Here is a 21,114-nt window from a genome sequence, read left to right on the forward strand (position 1 = left end):
GATGACCCCATATGTATCAGAGTAGAATGTACTCCATAAGGTTTTCAATGGCTAATTTTTTAGAAGCAGATCACCAAGCATTTCTTCCAAGGCACCTCTGGTTGGACTCAAACCTCTAACCCTTCCGTTAACAGCTGAGTCCATTAACTGTACCACCCAAGAACTCTGGAGGGTTCTTAGAATATAGTAAATGATGAATGAATATTAACTCTTATTATACCTGACAATAACTGTCCTTATTGTTATTCAATAAGTAAGGTTAGACCAGTGTGTTGGGGTGAAATTATAGAGGTAGTGGTAGAACTTATATCTTATCATTTAGGTGATGGAAAGCCATTGTTCAGCAAGTGTCCTCGGGTAGCCATTTGTAAGACAAACTAGAGAATCGAAGGATTCCCTCTCCTGGGTATAAACGCATCCAATATTTCTCTCTTGTGTTGACATGAGCTTTATCGCTGATCTATGGATTAGAGCAATGGTTCTCAAACTGGAGCACTCAGAAGGCGTTTAAAACAGATTGCTGAGTGCCATCCCGAGAGTATCTGATGCAGTAGGTCTAGGGTGGGCTTTAAATTCCTAGGTGATGTCACTGGCCAAGGGACCTCACTAACCCTGGATGAGAACAGCCCTCTCACTACCAGGAATATAGTCTCCCTCACTGAATACATTTGGTAGGAACTGAGAAAAACCAAGTTCCAGTAAGTGAATCCTGAAGAATAATGTGAAGGAGAAAAAAGTAAGGGGTATCTGCGGTTGAATAAGTTTAGGAAATGTTGAATTAACAACAACAACAAAAAAACCTAAATAGAGAGAGATTGGGCTACTAGGAACACAGCCTTGGAAGAGAGTGATGTACAGCAGATTAAGAGGGCATGACCTAGATTATTTGGTAAAATACCTCAGGTGGTGATTTTGCTGGCAGGTTGTGACTAGACATCCTCATCCTTCAACTGTTCTTCTTTGAGCTGAGTTCCTAACACGTGCTGCTTAAGCAGATGCCAGTGGCTTTGTATCCCTGCAGGTACCACCCCACCGAGGGGTGGCTTGACTGCTAACCAGAAACTGCCAAAGTAACAGCAGGAAGATGCTAGGCTTTTGGTATAATTAGGGAATAAATTTACCCCATTTGGCTTAGGGACATTCCTAACCTTAAAAAGTGAACTATTACGAAGGCAGATACTTATAGGTTATTTTAAAGTTTGCAAAGGGCTTTCTCAGTGATGAGTTTATCTAATAGTTAGAATAGCCTGTGGGACAATTAGAACAAGGATTAGCCTCCTATTTAGAGGCGAGGAAACTAAGGTTCACAGAAATTAAGTGACTTGCCCAAGATTAGGAAACCCTGGTGGTGTAGTGGTTAAGTGCTACAGCTGCTAACCAAGAGGTCAGCAGTTTGAATCCACCAGGTGCTCCTTGGAAACTCTATGGGGCAGTTCTGTCCCATAGGGTCGCTATGAGTCAGAATCGACTTGATGGCAGTGGGTTTGGTTTTGGTTTTTTGGGCCCAAGATTATGAAACAATGCTCCCTCTGCTGTCAACCCACATACACAGTCTTTTTTTTTGTCAAGCAACATTTACGTTAATATTTATACTGAATCTTCTCCATTCATCCAGCAAATACTTAGTGAGCACCTAAAATGTGCCAGGCATTATCTTAGCGATGGGGTAGAGTAAGATCCCTAGGTGTTGTAAATTGTTTGCGCTCCACTGCTAACCTAAAGGTTGGTGATTCAAACCCACCCCAGCGGTACTGCGGAAGAAAAGGCTTGTTAATCTGCCGTTAAGATAACAGCCAAGAAAACTTTATGGAGCAGTTCTACTCCGCATCACATGGAGTCACCATGAGTTGGTGTTGACTGTATGGCCACTAACAACAACAACAGGGGTCAAGTGGTGAACAAGACAAGTGATGCACCTGTTCATGGAGAGCTTGAAATCTAGCAGATAAAATAGAAGAGGTACAGGACTGATCCTGCATCAGTGCTTTACCTGGGGCTCAGGGAAGTTAAATGACCTAAAATTATGAAATCATTTGTGGCCAGAAGAGAACCTAGAGGTCATCTAACTTCTTCCTGTCATTTTATTTAAGAGTGAAATCAGGCAAAGTGGGGAAGTGGCTTGGCCAAAGTAACTGTACTAGATTTCTGTTGTGGCTTAACAAATTACCACAAACTTAAAGGTGCAAAACAAACACATTTATTACCTCACGGTTTTCACGGATCAGGAGTCTGGGCATGGCATGGCATTCTGCTTAGGTGTCACAGGCTGAAATCAAGGTGTTGGCCAGGTTGATCTCTTATGTGGAGACCCTGGGGAAGAATCCACGTCCAAGCTCATGGAGGTTGTTGGAAAAATTCAATTTCTGTGGTTGCAAGACTGAGATTCCCACTTCCTTGCTGGTTGTTGACAGGAAGTCACTCTTAACTCTTAGAGGCCATTCTCAGATCCTTGTACATGGCCCTTTCTGTCTTCAAAGAAACAGTGACATATCGGTTCCTTCTCATACCTGGGCTCTCCTTGACTTCTTCTGCCAACAGATAGAGAAAACTCTCTGCTTTTAAAGGGGCTCATGCGGTTAGACTATCTTTAGGTCAACTGTGTCATGTGAAAGAACACAATCACGAGTTTTGGGGATTAGTACCTAGAATTTTGGGGTGGTATTTTTAGAATCTGCTTAGCATAGTAACATAGCTTGGTAGTGATAAAATGGGGATGAAATATCCTAAATTCTCTTTTGGGTTCATAGTATATAGTGTCCTGAATCTATGGGTGCATACCAAACTGACTGAAACATAGGACTTAAAACACTAATCATTATATCATGCCCTTGATCTGTGGGTCAGGATTTTACTCTAGGTTTGGCTGGGCAATTCTTCTGCTCCACATGAAGTTGACTGGAGTCACTCATTGAGAGTCAGCTGGCACCTGGCCTGGGCTGGAGGTTCCAAGAAAGCTTACATGGCTGGTGCCTTGATGGGGATGTCCAGATGACTGGGCTGAAGTGGGCCATTCTCACACGTCACCTCGTCTCATGGCCTCTCACATGTGGTCTCTTCTTAAGGTAGTCATATTTCTTATAAAGGGTCTCACAGTTTCAAAAGGAAATTTTCCAAGACAGAAGGTAGAAGCTGCTAGTCTCTTAAGGCCTGGGTCCGTAAACTGCATGAATCGCTTCTGCCTTATTATATTGGCCAAAGCAGCCATGGAACCTGTCCAGATTCAAGAGAACTTCAACTTTGTATCTCAAAGAATCTGTGGCCATTTGGCATATGTAGTGGGGTTTTTGCTTGTTTTTTTCCAGTAATATCCCATTTTAGCATAGAGAGAAGTGTATTCTTTGGAGACCTTGTGAGGAAAATATTTTGTGATGCAAAACTACCTTTTGGAACCTTGAAAATCAGGATTCTTGTTTAGTGAATTTATCTTAAGGTTTAACTCTTAGGCTACTAGCTTCTTACCAGGTGCATATTTTGGGGGGAGGGTGGGGGTGGGGGGCTGGTTAAAGAAAGAAACTGTCCCATAAGCTACTTCTATTTTATTACTTAGTGGGCATATGTGTAGTGGAAATAGTGGGAGTGGGAAGGAAGGGTCAGTTTTATAATCCTTATATAGAGAGGAAGATCAGATTCTGGGTCTGGGTTTCCAGGCACTACTGGGTGACCTCAAACAAATTGCAGAGCATCTCTGGACTATTTTCCATCTGTAAAATGGATCATCCTTATTTAGCTCTAGGATTCTGAAATTCAGCCATTCTAACCCCAGAGGAAGGCATTCTTGTGGCACAGTGATTAAGAGCTAAGCTGCTAACTGAAAGGTTGTCGGTTCTAACGCATCAGCCGCTCCTCAGGAGAAAGATGTGGCAGTTTTCTTCCCTAAAGATTACACCCTTGGAAACCCTATGGGGCAGCTCTACCCTGTCCTGTAGGGTCACTATGAGTCGGAATCAACTCAACAGCAGTGGGTAACCCCACAGGCAGCTCCCCACAAAGTAAATTGCTACTTTGAGAGTCCCTGACCCGATGATGATTTTTGTTTGCATATGTGTGTGTATTTCGGAGCAGGGTGTTGCAATTGGGTGACAAAGACCTATTCTGAGGGTGCATTGAGGTGTCTATTAAATAATTTACAGACCACAGATAAACTTGGGCTAGCTCAGAGCAGCTGGCCACCTGGCACAACGACCTCCAAAGACCTACAAATGTCTCCTTCCCCAACCCTGTGGCAATGAAGCTTGTAACTAAGAATATCTTTGTCATTTCTTTTTTATTTACTGGAAAAGAAAGAAGGCAGTGAGGCCGAACACTGCAGCAAGGCGTCCCGAGGGTGTCCAGTCTGGGCGAGGGGCAGGGCGATGTACGTGGGCAGCTGAGCCCCACCATGAGTAACAACCTGCGGGATTCATTTAAGCCCTCGCTACTCCGGACATCTCCATTCCCATCCCTGTTTGCTATTCTGCATTTGTAGCAAGTAGGGCAGTTGACTCACTGCACTGACGTAAGGCAAGAAAATAAGCATCTCTAGTCCCTTTTTGTTGTTTTTAGTTTTTAGATAGTTACTTTTTTCCCCTGCCTCAGAAGTGGCATCCTGTTCAAAATAGAATCTGGAGGCTCAGGGGATTGAGTCAGAAATAGAACTAACTTCTTACGATTTCTGTGGATAGCTCTTTCTTATCCTCTCTGAGAGCCACCTCCCAACTCTCCTTCTTACCCCACCCTCCACACCAGGCCAAGACACTCACACGTGGGTGCCTTACAATCCTAGCGACGTGACAACCCTCTGGTGACCTTTACAAAGGCACTGCTCCTCTCCGAGCCTCAGTTTTTCATATCATTAAGATGAAATTTATGATAACCTCTCAACCCAGACTGTGACAGCAAAATTGGAGGATCAGAATTAGAGAACAAAACAAAAGGGCTTTAGAAAGTTTGAAAGTGATGTAATGCATTGTTGCCTTAATGTATTATTCTGTTTGTTTAAGAGACAATTTTTTTAATTTTGTTAATTTTGTATGCAAGTATTATATACGTATAAAAAATATAGAAAGGTGCAAATATCATAAGTGTATTTACCCACCACCCACTGCCGTCGACTTGATTCTGACTCATAGCATAGCGACCCTAGAGGACAGTAGAACTGCCCCATAGAGTTTCCAAGGAGCACCTGGTGGATTCAAACTGCCAACCTTTTGGTTAGCAGCCATAGCACTTAACCACTACGCCACTAGGGTTTCCCAAGTGTATAGAGCAAGATAAAAAAGGAGCCCTGGTGATGCAGTGGTTGGTTAAGTATTCCATTGCTAACCAAAAGGTTGGCGGTTTGAACACATCAGCCACTCAAGGGAAGAAGATATGGCAGTCTGCATCCTTAAAGATGCAGCCCTGGAAATCCTATGGAGCAGTTCTGTTCTGTCCTGTAGGGTCATCACTATGACTTGGAATCAACTTGACAGCAATGGGTTTGGTTTTTGAGTTTATAGCAAGATAGGAGTCTCTGGTTGGTACAAATATATAAAGTGCTCACCTGCTAATGGAAAGATTGGAGGTTCCAGTCCACCTAGAGGTGCCTCGTTAGAAAGGCCTGGAGATCTACTCTGACACACATGGGGTCACCGCATGTCAGAATTGACCAGACAGCAAATGGTTTTTTACAGGTTATAAATGCTATAAGCAAGATGAATTTTCACAAACTGAATTCACACATATAAATTTACCCAAATCAAGAAATAGGGCATTATCAGCGCAGTAGATATCTCCCTACCCCACTCCATGTGCCTCTTTCTGGGCACTCTCCACCCCTTCCCAAGGGATCTACTCTTCTCACTGCTGCATGCACCAGAGGTCAGTTTTGCCTCTTTTTATATAGTATGGACTCTTGTCCCTGGCTTCTTTAACCGTTTCATTCTTCTATGAGATTCCTCCATATTGTTTTGTGTAGTTGCGATTCAGTTATTCTCATGGTGGAAAGGTTTTCCATTGAGTGTGTAGAAGCCTATTCTGCTGATGGGCATTTGCATAATCTTCAATTCGGAGCCGTTATGCATAATACTTGTACATGTCTTCTGGTGAACTTACTTATGCATTTTTGTTAGTTATATACTAGGGGAAGGGGCCCTGGTGGCACACTGGTTAAGCACTCGGCTGCTAACTGAAAGATTGTTGATTTGGACCCACCAGCCACTCCGAAGGAGAAAGATGTGGCATTTGGCTTCTCTAAAGATTACAGTCTTGGAAACCCTATGGGGCAGTTCTACTGTGTCCTATAGGGTCTCTGTGAATTGGAATCGACTCAACAACAATGGGTATGGGACACGCTAGGAGTGGAATTGCTGGTATGTAGGGTATGCATATGTTCAGTTTTAGTAGATATTTTAGTAGATACTTATGGTTTTCCAAACATGCTGAACCAATTTTCACTCCCACCAGTATCATATAAAAATTCTGGTATGTCTACATCTTTGCCAGTACTTGGTGTTTTCCATCTTTTTAGTTTTTATTTCTTATTTTATTTTAGCCATCCTGCTGCAATAGTATTTTATTGTGGTATTAGTTTGCATTACTCTTATGACTAATGAAGTGAAGTTTCATGTGCTTATTGGCCTTTCAAATATCCTCTTTTATGAAGTGCCTGTTCGTATCATTTATCCCTTTTATCTTGGCTATATAAATTTTTCTTGCTGATTTCTAGGAGTTGTTTGTGTATTATGAATATGATCGTTTGTTGGCTAGAGGTACTGCAAATGTATGTTCCTACTGAGGGCTGTCTCTTCACCCTCTTAATGGTATCTTTTGATGGATATGTTTTAATCTCAATACGGCCCTATTAATCAGTTTTTTTTTTTCTTTATGATGAGCAATGAAGATGAAGATGCTTCCCTGATCTAAAAGCTGTTTTGTCATTGTTGTTGTTTTTATTGTTCTCCTCTTCACATGGAAACCCTGGTGGCGTAGTGGCTAAAAGCTATGGCTGCTAACCAAAAGTCAGTAGTTTGAATCCACCAGGCACTCCTTGGAAACCATATGGAGCAGTTCTTCTCTGTCTTTTAGGGTTGTTAGGAGTTGGAATCGATTTGATGGCAGTGGGTTTGGTTTTGGTTTTTACTCTTCACATAGGAGCCCTAATAGTGCAGTGGTTAAATACTTGGCTGTTAATCGAATGGTCAGCAGTTCGAACCCACCAGTGGCTCTGTGAGAGAAAAAAACCTACCGATCTGCTCCCATAAAGATTAGAGCCTAGGAAACCCTATGGGGCAGTTCTGTTCTGTCCTACAAGGTCACTGTGGGTCAGAATTGACTTAATGGCACACAATAACAACAACCCTTCACATTTAGATTTGCAATCCATCTGTTACTGATTTGGGGGGATACAGAAGAAATTAAGCATCAAGATTCCTTTTTTTTTTTTTTTAACAATAATATTCAACTCACCCAGCAGTGTTTATTGAATTCTTTCCCTGGATTTTAAAATCTGTAATTATTGATTTCAGAGGAACCTTTTGCTGTGTGAGCCCAAGAGGAACACAAGTTTGCTTTCATGAGAGCCAGTGTGTACCTACTATTTGTTAGATGCTTTACATGTATTATCTTATCTGAACCTTGAAACAACTATAAGGACTGTGTTATTATTCCATTCTGTAGTTGAGAAAACTGAAACTTATAAAGGACAAGCAATTAGCTCAAGGTCAAATAATGAATAGCAGAGCTGTGATTCAATAGCCAAGCTTTCCTGACTCCCAAGCCCACATCTAGCCCTTTCTTCTCCAAGCATCATGATGACAGCGTTCATTAGAACTGAGGAGGGTGAGTAACAAGTGAGAGTAGAGTACTAGGGTATAATCAACTGGGCTGATCTGATAACTGAGAGCAATATTTTTACCTGAAACATTTGTAAAATATGGTTATTCTTTGCCTCAGTAACAATAATGGTTAATGGTCAGACATAACTTCCTTTCGCTGAACACCTCTCAGGGTCTTTACATATTCATTTGTAAGTCTAAAGACAAAGTGCAAGGTAAATATTATCTTTCCTACCTGACAGATAAGATAGCTGAGGGTCAGAGAAGTCAAGTGACTTATCCAAAGTCAAATAACAGGTAGGTGGTAGAACAGGTCCAGTGTTTACTTAACCTGCTCCTAAGCCTGTGGTCACCCCAGCTCACTCTGCACATTATTGATCTAGATGGCCATTATTGTACTGTAGGGTTAAAGCCCTGGTGGCACACAGCAGTTCAGAGCTCAGCTGGTAACCAAAAGGTTGGCAGTTCGACTCCACCAGCCTCTCCTTGGAAATTCTATAGGGTCACTATGAGTTGGAATCAACTCAACGACAATGGGTTTGGTGTTTTTGGTTTGGTTAAGGTTAAGGCATATTAGACTCAGTTGTTGGTGTTAGCTGTCATTGACTTGGCCCCTGCACCATCCTCACAATCAATTGCTGATTGGACCATTGTGATCCATAGGATTTTCAATGGCTGATTTTTGGAAGCAGATCACCAGGCCTTTCTTCCTAGCCCATCTTTGTCTGGAAGCTCCTCTGAAACCTGTTTAGCATGCAAGCCTCCACTGATGGACAGATGATGGCTGCCCCTGCTTACTTCATAACCTTTTGCTCTGAGAGTCTCTCATAATCCAGCCTGACAACCTCCCAGGAAGAATGAACCACTCTTTCAGTCTTCCACCTGGGAATGCATTGCTGCTTTTGGCCCTCTGTCAGCTCTATGGAGACTGCTGGCTTTTTCCTTCCCTTGTCTCCAGAGCATCCAACACCCAAAGCAAAACGCTGAATTTGAATATGCAGCTGATGTTGCCTGTCACCTTCTTCCAGACACAGACTGTGTAATTGCAAAAATTGTTTCATAATCCTCCCCAATTAAGCTCCTGACAACCTAATTTTAAAGACCCCATTGGAATTTTGCATTGCTGCTCTCTTTATTCCTTCTTCTACCCTTGTCCCTGCTCCCCACAAGTAAGATCTATGGCCTTCACTCAGCAGTTTCAAACTGGGAGAGATATCTTCAGCATGGCAAGGGACTATGAAATTCTTCTTTGGGTCTTTCCTTCTTTATTGTTATTAGCCAGTGAACAAGGATCTGAAATCACATGAAGAACTGAGAGAAAAAAAAAGAAAATATATTATTAAAACAATTATAGGAACTCCAAGAAGGGAATGATTAAAAGCTGAATATGTAGCTGGGCAAAATGATGAGCACAGAGGGGTCTGATGGCCCGTTGTAATTCATACTAGCACATCCATAAACCAAGGCTCCTTTCAGTTGAGCCCCCAGCCATTCTGGCAACATTGACATATTCATCTTTTATCAGCACCATTCCTTGAAAACACACACAGACACATAGCATAACCAAAAAAAAAAAAGAAAAAAGCCCATCATCAGAAACCTAAAAACAACTGTTTGTCATCCCAGTCTAGTCTGTGCTCTATGGAATATACATTTTGTGGAGTCTCACTGAATTACTCAGACACCTATTACCATGTCAAAGAAATGCCAAGGAAGAAGCATGGGCCATAAATAAAAGAATAATTCGGAACTCCAATTTCATTTTTTTTTTTTTCCATTTCCTCTCCATTTAAATAAACACTCCTGTTAGGAAAATGAGAGTTATGGATTATCGCTTTCTGTTTTAGCCTAGACCTTTCCCCTGCTCTTTCCTTAGCATTCAATTTGTGTGATCTTCCCTAAAATGCCACTGGCCTGGCACAGCATGCCTATCTTAGGCAAAACCTCCAATTAAAATCAGCAGGGAGTTTGCTTGAATTAGGAATCCTAGCCCGGGCTCCCCACCCGGGCAGTTCTGAGAGGGAGATGTGTGCCTTTGAAAGCACTGATGGGTAGCTCTGGGTGGCAGAGCCTCTGTCCTCCAAATGATGAGCAACTCCATGCTGTGTCACCGGGAGACCTGTCAGGTCACCAGAACATCCTGGCTGAGCAAAGACAGAGCCTGCAGGGGACCACTTAGGTGTCTCCATGGCTCTGAGCCTGGCTTCTCCTGCAGTGTGGGTTTTAGAGGGTAGGAAATGTACAGCAAAGTAATTGAGGAAGCACTGGCTTTGGATCCAGAAAGTTTGACCTCTGGCCTACTACTTCCATGCTGTGCAACTTTAGAAGAATCACAGACCTTCTCTGGTCTTCAGTGCTTTTGTTGGCAGAATGGAATCACAAGGAAGACCGAGCTCATGGATTGGATGGGCGGATAAAAGGACAACCACCATGATATGGTAAGCACTCAAGAAGCACTGATCCTCAACTTCCCGGGGCTAAACATGAGGAGGAGGGCTCAACATTTCCAAGGCTTCTTCTTGAAGGTTTTCTGCTTCTGTTGTCCAAACTGCTTCGTTTGGAGCCTCTATGGTGTCTGCCAATTGACTTCTGGATTTTCCAGCTTGAAATGTAAATGCACCTTTGCCCCCTTCCGTCTGTCCTCGTTCTGTTCCTCCCTCCGGCCCACCATCAGAACGAGTTGAAATCTCATCCAACAGAAAGATGCTGATTTGAACATATTGGAGTTCAGCTTTGGCTGCAAATGGAAGATGCTTTGGCTCCTCAGGGACTGAGAAAAGCATTTTAAAACATGGACCTCACTGCCTTGCAGTGGGGCTTTCTGTCCTTTGTGAGACCCTCCCCTCTGGAGCAGGCCTAATAAGCCAGCTCCTCTGTTGCCAGGGTTGAGGCAGGCTGTCACCAGCTAGCCTGGGAAGTGGTATTTATAGATCGCAGTCCCTCCTACCCCTGGTCCCCAGCCTCTCCTTGTGCACTTGTTGGTGAGCTCCAATTAACTGTGAATGGAGGGTAGGGATCCTGGCAGGTCCAGAGGAAGCACAGAATGTGATAATAGGCCCTTCACGTGCTCAAACTTTCAGTATTTTTCTATTATCTCAATTTCTTTCTCTTCTTGAGGACTGCTTCCTTCTTCTGGCTTCCCTTATCATTATAATTTTGCATTATGGTACTCAGCAGAAAAGTGCACCGATGGTAGAGTCTAGTATTTGCATGTGGAATAACTTCATCATCCCAGACAAGTTAGCTCACTTCTCGAGTCCTCATTATCTTCATCTGTGACACTTGTTAGTTACACACGCTATTCAAAGAGACCGTATGAAGAGCCTCCAGCACAACCAATGCCTGGTCAGGGCCGGATTACTCAATAAGCAAGGTATGCACCGGCTTACTTGTGCTTATTTACTGATCTGTAGCGCACAATGTCACATGGATTTCACCACATCAAAGATGCAAAATTGTGCACTAAAGATTAGGAAGTAAGCACTAGTAAGCTCATACTTACCTTACTTATTGGGTAACCCACCCCTGTGAGCCCCCGCTGTAGACCAGGCAGGGACAGATTAACCAGTAAGCAAGTTACGCTCACTAGGTAATCTGTCCCTGTCAGGGACTGTAAATTTGAAAAAAGGACTTGATTCCATGGGAAGGTGCTGTGGAGTTTGGAGAGAGACAGACACCAGCCATACCTAGAAGCAGAATCTTTAATGTGGTAAAGAAAAAAAAAAGTATATATATATAATAAAACCAAAAAATAAAAATATGAAATTGTTCACTTCAGATAATCTGGTAAGCAAAGTGGACAGTATGCTTACCTTGCCTGTTGGATAATACACCCCTGGGTGCTCAACAGTTGTAAGCCACTGATTTCTTTGGCTTGCTTAGAGTGCTGCCTGCAATTCAACCTTGCAAAAAAAAAAAACCTGTTGCCGTCGAGTCGATTCCAACTCATAGTAGGACAGGGTAGAACTGCCCTATAGAGTTTCCAAGGAGCACCTGGTGGATTCGAACTGTCAACCTTTTGGTTAGCAGATACAGCTCTTAACCACTACACCACCAGGGTTTGCGTTCAACCTTGTAGGATTTCTGAAATCAGTGATTACTACTCAGGGATGGAGATGGAGAAGGTATAGGAGATAGTCCTGATTGAGGCAAGTTCTCTTATTAAAAGTTCCTGGGGTTAAAAAAAAAAAAAAGGTAGGAATGTGCTTTTTTTTTTCCTCTGGTTTTACTCCTCTCTTCCAAATGAAGTATGGGAAAGCAAAGGAAAGTTCACTGACCCTCTCAAACTTACCCTCTGCCTCTCCAGAAAAGGAGAGAGGTGGGTGACTTGCCCCAAAACGGCCCATCCAGCACCCGCAATCTGTGTAGCTATGAGTTATGACATGTGAAGACTTGGCTGAATTTCCTCATTTCTGTCCTGCTCACTCTAATTTCATCCTGCCACATTCTCACCCCTCAGGGCCTCCTCCTGCATCAGCCTGTCTGCTCATCTAGGCCAGGCTCCATCTCTTCCCCACCATCTCCCCCACCAGGTCTTTTTCTCCTCTCTTACCACCCTTGCCCCATGCTCCACCCTCTTCCTCCATTTTCTCTTTCCTCTTTCCTGGCCCTGCCCTCCCTGCCCCCCCCCACCCCGCCTCTGCACACCGCCCCCTTTCTGAGTCCTCTTGCTGTACTGTTAATGCCTTCTTTGATACAGCCCACAACCTCATGATTATTCTGAGGTCAGGAGATGCAGGTGCCATGCCTCTCGCTAATGCTGCTCAGAGGGCCTCTGTCCCCAATCCCTCCTGCTCGACAGGGCCAGAATCCTAATGTGTCACAAGCCCTGTCGCTTGTGGCAGCATCACCAGGAACTTGCATCTTTTTATTTCCCCCACCGAGGGTTCTGAGAGTTCAGCCACAATGATGCATTGATCCAAGGAGAGGGGGCTGCGGTCCTCACAAAGAGCCCCAATGATGAGACACGAGAAAGGGGGCGCTCTACGGAGTTATAGAGTGCCTTGCAGATGGGAACAGAGGAACTCTAAATGGGGTACTGTCCTGTCACTTGGAGAGTGAGCGACAGGGGCAAGTGTGGGCCATTTGAAAGAGTCATTTTGAAATGGCGCTCTTGTCAGATGGAACCGTGCAATCAGAGACTTGTGGAGGGCCCCTGCGGCTCACAAAAATATCAGATGACTCATACCCAATATTCAGTCAATGTTCTGGTTGGGGAGGTGGGAGCTGCATAGCTTATTATTATTCCAGCTCTGTGTTCTGAAGGCCGGGCCTGCTGCTGTTCTCCAGGCTGAAATGGGATTGGTCTCATGAAGCAGGCTGGGGAGACTGGGCTCGTGTGGGTAGATGGTATCTAAAACTAATACTGCAGTCCCAGGGGGGAGGGAAAATTGTGTTTTCTTTTAATGAAAAATAAGAATAATATTAATTTTTCTTTGTTCGTTCATCCAGCAAACATTCATTTGTTGAGTAAACATTTAAAGAGCCAGACTCTGGGCTAGGTGTTCAGCAGGGTAGGAGGCCTGGCCCTCTCAAGGCCCAGAGCCTGGAGGGGACAAAGAAGTAGACAAAGAAGCCCGGGGGTTTGGTACAGGGTGTTGTATGGGGAAGTTTTATTGTCAGGGGTGGTACTGGGGATTTAAAAAGCAGAGCAATCTCTAGGAGTGAGTGTACTAATTATTCCTCCATTTTCCCTCAGCTGATAAGCAACTCATTTAAAGAAAAGCATTCTGGGAAGTCATTTCAACAGTATCCATTTTCAAATGTCCTGTATACCAAAATGGTTTCCCACAAACTCACAGAGATAGCGAAATCCCTGAGAGTGTCTCAATACGTTCAAAGGAATAGCTTATTCTCTAAGAAAAGAATACTTATTACCTTCTTAATAACTGCTCTACACCAGGCTCTGTGCTGAGCTCTTCAAATGTGTTATCTCACTGAATCCTCTCACCAGCTACATAGAATGGACTTTATTAACCTCATTTTTGATATGAATACTAAGGCTTAGAGAGATGGAATGTCTTGTTCCTAGTACCAGAACTAAACTTTGAACTCAGTTTGGCTTGGGCTAATGTCCATGCCTTTCACATTAGGCTCTACCACCTACCCCTAAGCTCTTGGGCTGAGCAACTATGGCTCAGCAATGGAAATGATGGAATGGATGGATTGCTAATACTTCATACCACAGGCTGTACAATGCAAAAGGGCTTCTATTACCAACTGTGCAAAATGGGGATCATGTTTCCTGAGCCACTACCATCATCATTACCATCAACATCACCATAGCACATTGCAGTCTTAAAAAAATATTATCTCGATTCTTGCTTGACATACAGTGCATAATTATGAGCCAGGAGTCTTCTCTACTTACTAGTTGTATGACTTTGAGTTCATCATTTCACTTCTGACCTTCAGTTGCCACATCTATAAAATGGAACCGATAGTCCCCTTAAAGTAATAACAAGTGGTAACATTCATTGTGTCCTTAATACCTGCCAAGTTTGAGGCTAAGCCTTCACATATAAAATTCATATAATCTCACAACAGCTCTGTGTGGTAGAGATGATTAGGATGGTAAAGGAGTCTGCCCTCCGTGAAGGAGCAAGGACTTAGGCAATCTCTGACTGACCTCAAGTCCCAAGCAATTTTCAGGGTGGTGTTGTGAGGCTCAAGTGAGAAAACTGGAGCAAATGTGCCCTGTGCAGGGTAAAAAGCGCTAGGCACATGTAAGGCATTAGTCATAGCAACAGAAGATGGCCAAGAGGTGATGTGCACAGAAACAAGGAAAGATGAGAGGCCTCTGAGTTAACTATCTTACATATTTTTACCTGTTCTTCTGTTGCTTTTCATCTGATTGGGGATCTGTCTTCACTGGAATGCTTCAGTGATTGGAATCTGGGCACAGGCTTGAGTATCGTTTATAGTCTTGAGAGTTGGTGGGGAAAGAGACCTAGAGATGCATGTTGTAATAGAAACCCCATTGAATTGAGAGTTTGGAGATCTGGAAAAATGGGAGAAATAACATCTTTCTGACATGTTTTGAAAAGCCACTGTGAGGATCATATAAGATAATATGGAAGCACTTTGTGATCTCTAGAGTATTATAAAATATAACCTGCTTCTTTACAGCTGTTGGATGTTATATAACGTCACTGAAGGAATCTGTGAAGGAGATTGAAACATCTGATGGGGGTTAATTTCCGTTGCTGGTTTTCTACACTTTGCGGTCATCAGGCAGGGGTATTTGAGTTCAGGCACCTTAATTTTCTCCATCAGACTTCTTTGGAGCTAATATATAATGGAGTTGGAAGGACCTCAAAGAACATTTATTCCAACCCCTTTACAAATGAAGAAATTGAATGCTAGAAGGGTAAAGCCCAATGTCATACAGCTGGTATGAGGTATTACAGGGAACTATAATATACTTCTTACAACTTAAATTCAGTGCCTTTCTTTTTATAACTCTCCACCCATTCCATTCATCCTTTGAACAGTACCAATTGGCATTGTAAGTTGGATAAGGATAACCCACAGCCCCGCCTATGGTGGTTAACATTCTCCATTTTCCCTCTATCCTCCAGGACAATTCAGCAGTGGCTTGCAAGGGTCCAGTCACTTCTCTACTGCAATGAGAATGGTTTTTGGGGAACCTTCCTGGAGAGCCAGAGGAGCTGTGTGTGCCATGGCAGCACCACGTTGTGCCAGCGTCCCATCCCCTGCATCATAGGAGGGAACAACAGCTGTGCCATGTGCAGCCTGGCTAACATCTCACTTTGTGGCTCCTGCAACAAGGGCTACAAGCTGTACCGAGGCCGTTGCGAACCACAAAATGTGGACTCGGAGCGGAGCGAGCAGTTCATCAGCTTTGAGACCGACCTGGACTTCCAGGACCTGGAGCTGAAGTACCTGTTGCAGAAGATGGACTCACGCCTCTATGTCCATACCACTTTCATCAGCAACGAAATCCGCCTCGACACCTTCTTTGACCCCCGGTGGCGCAAGCGCATGTCTCTTACTCTCAAGAGCAACAAAAACCGCATGGATTTTATCCACATGGTGATCGGCATGTCCATGCGCATCTGCCAGATGCGCAACAGCAGCCTGGACCCCATGTTCTTTGTCTATGTCAACCCCTTCAGCGGGAGTCACTCTGAGGGCTGGAACATGCCCTTCGGTGAATTCGGCTACCCGCGTTGGGAGAAGATTCGCCTCCAAAACAGCCAGTGCTACAACTGGACACTCTTGCTGGGCAATCGGTGGAAAACGTTTTTTGAGACGGTCCACATCTACCTACGTAGTCGGACTCGGCTACCTACCTTACTGCGTAATGAGACTGGCCAGGGCCCGGTGGACCTGTCCGATCCTTCCAAGCGGCAATTCTACATCAAGATCTCGGATGTGCAAGTGTTTGGGTACAGCCTGAGGTTCAACGCTGATCTCCTTCGCAGCGCGGTTCAGCAGGTCAACCAGTCCTACACACAAGGCGGCCAGTTCTATTCCTCTTCTTCGGTGATGCTCCTCTTGTTGGATATTCGGGACCGAATTAATCGCCTGGCCCCTCCTGTGGCCCCAGGGAAGCCGCAGCTGGACTTGTTCTCTTGTATGCTGAAACATCGCCTGAAACTGACCAACAGCGAGATCATCAGGGTGAACCATGCCTTGGACCTCTACAACACCGAGATCCTCAAACAGTCGGACCAGATGACAGCCAAACTCTGTTAAGCCGAGACACTTGCCATGGATTTTCCCTTTTTGTTGTACAAACACAACAGAACAAAACCAAGCAAAACAAAAAACACACAACAATTTGTAAAATGTAATTAATATTCAAAGAAAAGAAGGAAAGCCTTCATTTGTTGGAAACAAACGTTCTAGCAACTGTATAAAACTGTTGGGCATGTTTGTTATTTCTATACTCTGTCATGAAGAAGGGTCTCAGCCTTTTGTGGAGCTTTGAGGGAGTTGCTTCGTAGGCCTCAGGTGCTGTATGGAGGGGGGAGAAAGGGGAGAGCATATGCAATGAATTGTAAAGATCTCTGCTGTGCAGGTGCTAAGATTAAACACTAAAAAGAAAGAGAGATATATGTAATGTACAACCGACACTGCCATTTTTCCTTGTGGGAGGAAATGGACATAGATAAAGAAGATATTTCTTCGGTTAAGATTTCTCCCCTCTGTATGCCTAATTCCTTGTGGTTCTTTCGGTTCACTCACACAGAGATGGGGAGACTATGTCACAGCTGTCTTATTCATATGGCTTCTTTCATTCTGAATAAATTCAAGCTAATTAAAACCAGACAATAGGTAGGGTTGGGGGGAGAGACAATCACATGATCATAGGATATTAAAACAATGAGGAATCTTAGATGTCACTTGTCAAACTCTATGATTTCAGTTGAGAAATAGACTCAGAGAAGAAAGCCATGCTCATGGTTACACTCAGAGTTACTGCTTGAGCAATGATTTGAACCTATACCTCTGACTCCTTCAGCAGTGTCCCTTCTTCTAAGCACTTTTGTGTTTTTCCCTCCAACCGGTCTGTGAAAGGATGAAGTATTTTTTAGTCTCATGTTCTTTTGATAGCTTTTTTCCATTTTTTTTTTTTTTTTTTGGTAAATCAAGAAACCTTTCCACTTAGTTTTTCCCAAAAGAAATGGTATACGATTTTCGAGGAATGCATTACATATTAAAGATCAAATCCTAGTTTGAGTAAAATCAATGGCCCAAATAAAATAAAATAGAGTAGGTTCTAATATTGCGTTGGCCTATCAGGTGGACTCCCTCAAGCATTTGAAAAATGATCGCATGTTAGCTCGGAATATACAGATGTGCGTGCACGTACACACACGGAAATAACACGGCCACTTCTTTGGCTTCTGTGAAAGGTGAGGAGTCTTTGTGTGGGACCTGAGGGTTAGATCTGAAGGAGACGCTCAAGAAAGAAAACTCATTTCAAAGCATTGCTGTACAGGATTTGGGCAGACATCATTTCTTAGGCTCCGAGAACTCTGAGTTTATCCCTTTGCTAATGTAGTACTTGCTAGAGGTGCTTCCTGGACATCAGGATCCTCTTTTCTAAATTAGAAGAGAAACAGAGAATAATCATACAATTTTGGGCTTGGAAGAGAAAATAAAGCTCCTCTAGTCTAAATTTCTGCCAAATGCAAATTTCCTTTTCCCCATCATAGGGAAGTCACTGCTGTTTCCTGACTGGACAATTCCAGGGACAGGAGGCTAATTAGCTTTTTCTCCCATATTGCTCGGATTCTTCTTTCACTGAAGGGGAACAATGGTTTTCATACCAACTTGTGTTGTAAAACAGATCTAATTATTAGAAAGTCCTTGCATACCTTGACCAGCTTTTATATACCTTCAACTCACTGGTTCTGGTTCTGGAATGTGCATTTCTCACAGTAATGCTATTCGAGGTAAAGTACAAAGACCTGTCTCAGAGGTTACCGAAGTCTGTGATGATATGACACAAAGAGAACACTATCACTGAGGTAATTTGTCTTAAGGTGAAAGAAAGAGAGCGCCTTAGTGCATAAGAGGTGAAGAATCACCTAGTTTATTTAATTGAGAAAAATGTTTTGTTTTTCCAGAACGGTAAATGCCAACTTTAATTTTCTAGATTTTAGTATGAATTAGCACATATTTTTGATACCACCTTTAATGTGTAGCATGCACTTCACACCAGCATAAGTTTTGGGACCTCAGATTTTGAGGGGATTCAGTGTCCATTTATGTTAGAAATCCGTCATGCCAGAGGTCACATAGAAGCTTATCTTTGGAGCACAAGATTTTGCAAAAGACCAGTAAATCATCAAATATTTCTTAAACACCTACTATATGAACGGAGCATGTCAGAAATAGAAATATTTGTAAGGAAATGGTCCAAGCTTTTGAATCACTCACACACGATTGAAAAAGATAGACATAAAACCAATAATTACAATGTATCACGACAAGGGCTATCATGGAGTCAAGCACACACAGAGGAGCACTAAAGAAGATGTTAATTCTGTTCATAGGTTTGGGAAAGACTTCATAGAAGGGGCAGATTTGTGCTGCACCTTGAAAAATGAACAGAATTTGGACAAGGAGCAAGGAGCAGAAGAGCCAAAGAAACAGTGAATATAAAAACACAATGTTGTGAATATGCATGGTGTGTTCGAAAGTTGGTTATAATAAGAAGAAGGAAAAGAAGAAATTATTTTAAATGGTAAGTCCACCAATGGGAGTAAAGATTTTGGCTCAATAAGAGGAGTGGAAATAATCATCCGTAATCTTTTTGACTTGAAGTATGATTTCATTTGATTATTTCTCAGATCCTTTTCTTCCTTTTCCCTTTCATCTTCACCTTCCAAGCACTTCCAAAGACTCATAGTATCAGCTCATAATTGAACAGCACTTTACAGACTGCAAGGCAATCTCATGTGCACTTTACTACAGAATCCTTATTGTAATTAAATTAGGACCTCCAACCTGAGTTATTCCCCAGGCTTCACAAACTGTATGTGTGGGGGAAAGGCTTCTTCCCTTCAACTTGAAAGTTCTAACTCAGCCACTTCGCCTTACAAAGAGAATACAGCAATATCTAATGATTGGAAAGGTCAGGAAATAGAGAAATTTTCAAGGGGAGAAAAAGACTCAGACATCAAAATATTTATTCTAAGGTGAGAAGAAAACCCTTTGCTGTTAAGGGACATACAGATCTTTGGATTTCCAAATGCCTTCTACTTGGGCCAGCCCTTTGAGCTGACAAGGTTCCCCTCAAGCTGGGAGGAAGAGAAACATGAAAGCTTTGAGTGAGATTTTAATTCGGTTACTGTCTTACCGGTTTGACGTGCAACCAAGGACCTATGGTGTCTGATTAATATGCTGATGCTAAGACGCAAGAGTGAACAGAATGCCCATTTGGATGAGGCCTGGCAGCAAAGCATGGCATTGCCATGGAAACTGGAGAAGGCCATTAATTAGCTATCAAATAAAATCGTTGGAAAATTCTGGACCTTGGCATATCTGCCCCCTTCAAAAAGGAGGACAAGAAGATCACACTAACTCTAAGGCTCTCTTTGATGATTAAAATCATAGTCATACAGAAACCACATGTCACAAAATGGAAGGAAGTATACGAAGTAAAAGAAATGGATGCAATTGAAATAAAGAGGCCTTGGGATTGTTCAAGTCCAATTATGTAATTTGGAATGTGGAATATCGTGTTGGGTTATCTGTGCTGGAAAAGTTTTCTCAGGGACAGACATTTTTTCCTATAGTCTGTTCTATAGAAAAAAATAAGAATAATAATATGGACCTACTAGATGGTAGTAAATTATCAGGGGAAGAGACCATAGAGTCGGAGGATAAGAAGTGATTAACAACTAAAAGAAAAGATGTAGATTGTGTAACTTTCAAATTAGTAAAGGAAAATGTTTTAAAAATAGACAGGACAGGGAAAAAAATCATGGAAATAGCTGAAAACAGAAACAGATACAATAACAAAATTTATTACACATATAATCCCTATAAATATAAAGGGACAAAACTGTTCAGTAAAAAGACAGATGTTGTCTGACTACAAATTATACATTTTTAAAAAATAGGGACAAGATACAGAGGAAGTCAGCACAATTGGACTAAACCAAAAGCTAAGAAGTTTCCTGAACGCAACAGAACACTTTGAGGGACAGAGTAGCAGGGGCAGGGGCAGGGGCCTGGGGACCATGGTTTCAGGGGACATCTAGGTCAAGTGGCATAAGAATATTTATTTAAGAAAACGTCCTGCACCCCACTTGGTAAGTGGCACCTGGGATCTTAAAAGTGGCCATCTAAGACGCATCAATTAGTCCCAACCCACGTGGAGCAAAGGAGAATGAAGAACACCAAAGACACAAGGAAAATATTAGCCCAAGAGACAAAAAGGGCTGCATAAACCAGAGAGTCCATCAGCCTGAGACCAGAAAAACTAGATGGTGCCCAGCTACCATCAATGACTACCCTTACAGGGAACACAACAGAGTCCCTGACAGAGCAGGAGAAAAGTGGGGTGCAGAACTCAAAGTCTAGTAAAAAGGCCAGACTTAATGGTCTGACTAAGACTGGAGGAACCCCAGAAGACATGGCCCTGGAATTCTTTGTTAACCCAGAACTAAAACCGTTCCTGAAGCCAACTCTTCAGACAAAGATTAGACTGAACTGTAAGATATAAAATGATACTCTGAAGAGTGTGCTTCTTAGTTCAGTCAGATACCTGAGACTAAATGGGCAGCTCCTGTCCAGAGGTGAGATGAGAAGGCAGAAAGGGATAGGAGCTGGTTGAATG

General features: G+C 42.8%; 1 protein-coding gene across 1 annotated transcript in view; it reads left to right on the forward strand.

Moving 5' to 3' along the window:
• The window catches only part of BRINP1 (BMP/retinoic acid inducible neural specific 1), a 140,194-nt gene extending 123,680 nt beyond the window's left edge, over nt 1-16,514 (forward strand). Inside the window, exon 7 of the mRNA XM_064291546.1 lies at nt 15,374-16,514. Within this exon, the coding sequence (XP_064147616.1) occupies nt 15,374-16,514 (1,141 nt within the window). The remainder of the gene's footprint in view (nt 1-15,373) is intronic.
• The last annotated feature ends 4,600 nt before the right edge of the window (nt 16,515-21,114 follow it).

This window comes from Loxodonta africana, chromosome 9 (assembly GCF_030014295.1).
Source record: "Loxodonta africana isolate mLoxAfr1 chromosome 9, mLoxAfr1.hap2, whole genome shotgun sequence".
In the NCBI taxonomy this organism is placed as follows: Eukaryota; Metazoa; Chordata; class Mammalia; order Proboscidea; family Elephantidae; genus Loxodonta; species Loxodonta africana.